This window comes from Quercus lobata, chromosome 5 (genome assembly GCF_001633185.2).
Source record: "Quercus lobata isolate SW786 chromosome 5, ValleyOak3.0 Primary Assembly, whole genome shotgun sequence".
Classification (NCBI taxonomy): domain Eukaryota; kingdom Viridiplantae; phylum Streptophyta; class Magnoliopsida; order Fagales; family Fagaceae; genus Quercus; species Quercus lobata.
Window position 1 is genome coordinate 10225922 of NC_044908.1, and position 2877 is coordinate 10228798.

General features: G+C 34.0%; 1 protein-coding gene across 2 annotated transcripts; it reads right to left on the bottom strand.

Moving 5' to 3' along the window:
• Positions 1-524: 524 nt before the first annotated feature.
• LOC115993048 lies at positions 525-2877 on the bottom strand. 2 transcript variants are annotated; one of them, XM_031117321.1, is made up of 2 exons: positions 2553-2877; positions 525-711 (listed from the first exon to the last, which is right to left on the bottom strand). In XM_031117321.1, exons 1-2 carry the CDS (start codon positions 2827-2829, stop codon positions 587-589), a joined length of 402 nt encoding a protein of 133 aa, XP_030973181.1. In that variant the 5' UTR covers positions 2830-2877; the 3' UTR covers positions 525-586. The 2 variants fall into 2 exon arrangements, with proteins under 2 accessions (XP_030973181.1, XP_030973182.1); XM_031117322.1 differs by lacking the exon at positions 525-711 and adding an exon at positions 1821-1873 and having other exon boundaries at positions 2553-2872.

Sequence of the window (2877 nt, forward strand, 5' to 3'; positions counted from 1 at the left end):
GGACGCACAAATTTGGTTTTTTTACAAAATGCCACTGTTTTTATTTTCACAAAAGTGATAACGGACAAAAGACCTTTTTGTTTTCTATATTCAAACTCACTTTTTAGGATGTTAAAAATGAAAACTAGGTACAATTTTGCAACCATATCATGTTTTTGTGATGAGTCCCATTGAAAACTAAAAATGTATACATATAAGGCATACTTTGTTTTCTTCTAACCAAACAGGCTATTATTATGTATCAACTTTCAAGTGCTCTGAAATCCAGATCCTCATCTGTCTCTTTGAGAAAATTCCATCGTTTAGATCTCGAAATGTTTACTTTTGCCATTTTTAGTAATATTTATTTCCTTTTCAACTTTTTATTCAAAATTTGTTAGAATAAGGTTTTGTTTTTTTGGGACGTCTTTTAGAGTAAAAACAATAGTATTTAGTTTTACAATTATCTTAATTTTGCCTATTTTGGTAAAATTTACTATTTTGCCACCTAATATTTTGCTTAACACGAATTAAGATTTTTAGGATTTTTTTTTTTTTTTTTACTATTCAAATTCAGTGTAGCCTCCAAAACACTGCACTTTTCATATTAATAAAAATACAGACATTTGTCTCTCTTTTCTGGTAAATTCCAAATTCTATCGCCTTGTGAATTTGAAATTATTTTCTTGAAATAGACATATTTTATCTCGTGGCTTCCACCTTCATGAAACCCTGTCAAGCAAAACATTTTCATTTTTCATACATGTAAGAGGGAAAGTATAAAGGATGAGTGTAGGAGATATAAATATTGTGAAAGCAAGGACTTATGTCAAAAGCCACAGTGTATTTTATTTTATTATTATTATTTTTTTTCAGACAGCTCTATAGCTCAGCTGATATACTAAATTAGGGGTTTGTGCTAGGAACCAGGGTTTACTTGAAGACACCTCTAACAAAACATCTAACAATTAAGCACTTGCTTGAAATGGATTGGGAATAACAATTTAAATTGTACGTTTTTAGACCCCTTAACACAAGTTGTTTAACCTAGTTATTTAACCAAGTGATTACTTAGATAAATTATTCAGATCTAGGTTAACACAATAAAATCATATCATGTAAATAATGTGGAAATATAAAGAACACGACGATATGGCAACCTAGGAAAACCTAACTGGTAAAAAACCTAGGGAGGATTTAACCGATAAGACTTAGACTACTAATATCCTATTGCTACCTCGTGCAGAAATTCATATGTCCATCAATCACATATATGCTCACAAGGGAACATAATAGCCCCATTTTTGAAGAGACAGAGAGACCAACAGATCAGTTAGAATCCTTGCTGATTTGAACTGGTTTTACACAACAATTCCATTAAGATCATCTTCTTAATATTATCTTAATATCTTATATCTTATGACATAAGATATTGAGATCACATTCAAGTTATCAATAAGGAACTAGATATTCGGTTTATCAAAGTTAACAAGAAACACCCTTTTGATGTTCACCGCAACCTAAAGATGCATAATTTAAATATTAAAAAATCTATAATTCTTCTTCATCATCATCATTATCTCTCTCTATCTCTCCCCTCCACATTTTCCCAGCAAACAGACAAACCATTAACAAAAACATCTGGTCTATCCTTCCATTTCCTTAGAAACCAAACAGAGCATAGATTAAAAAGTGCATAATTTATAAACCCCAAATTCCTAATTTATTAGCATCTCTTACCATTTTTACCATAAATCAAACAGCTAGCCCATCCATCCATACATTTCCTCATATACCAAACAGAATTTTCATTCATACATACATAGAAAATCCATAATTCAAAAGTCCAAATATTTCTAATTTCTTATCTCCTTCACCTCCCTTTCCCAGCAACCTGAGTACAGTTACAATTTTACACACACAGACACACACTCTTACCAATTTCATAGAAAATGCATAATGTAAAAGTCCACCGCACATACACATGCAGTTACCAATTTCATAAAAAATGCAGAATTTAAATGTCCAAAGATTTCTAATCTTTCATCTCCTCACCTCATTTTCCCAGCAACCAAAGGCCCTTGACATATATACACACTCACACACACCATTTTTATAGAAAATAAATAATTTAAAAGCCTAAAGATTTCTAATTTCTTTTCTCCTTATCTCACTTTCCCAGAAACCAAAAGGAGTACACACACACACACACACACTCTTACCAATTTCATAGAAAATGCATAATTTAAAAGTCCACCTCAAACACACACTTAGTTTCCAATTTCATAAGAAAATGCACAATTAAAAGAACAAAGATCTCTAATTTCTCATCTCATTTTTCCAGCAACCAGAGGACTTTTACATACACCATTTTCATTTCATAGTAAATGTATAATTTAAAAGCCTAAAGATTTCTAAATTCTTACCTCCTCACCTCAATTTCCCAGCAACCAAACAGATGACCTCTACACACACTTACCTCCTTACCTCATTTTCCCAGCAACCAAACAGATGATTTTCACACACACACATGTATATACAGAGAGAGAGAGAGAGAGAGAGAGAGAGAGTACCTTCCGGCAAGTAGAAGCTGAGAGAAGGGAGGCCAGAGGGGTATACGAAGCCTTCGGAGGCGACCTTTCGGATCGATTCGGCGTCGTTTTGGTACTGAGGCAAGTGGAGTGAGTTTTCGAACTTGGAGAGCGATGGGAATAGCTTCGGAGTGACATCGAGGCCCTGAGATACGATCCGCTGATTCGGATTCGTGTTCCGACTCTGCCGGAGAAACGGGTTCGACAAAAACCGGTTCACCAGCGACGCTCCGGTTCGGGATAGGGTTTTTGACGCCATTGTTGTGTTTCTATGTGTGAGTGATTTTGTAGAAGAGAAAATGGTCAA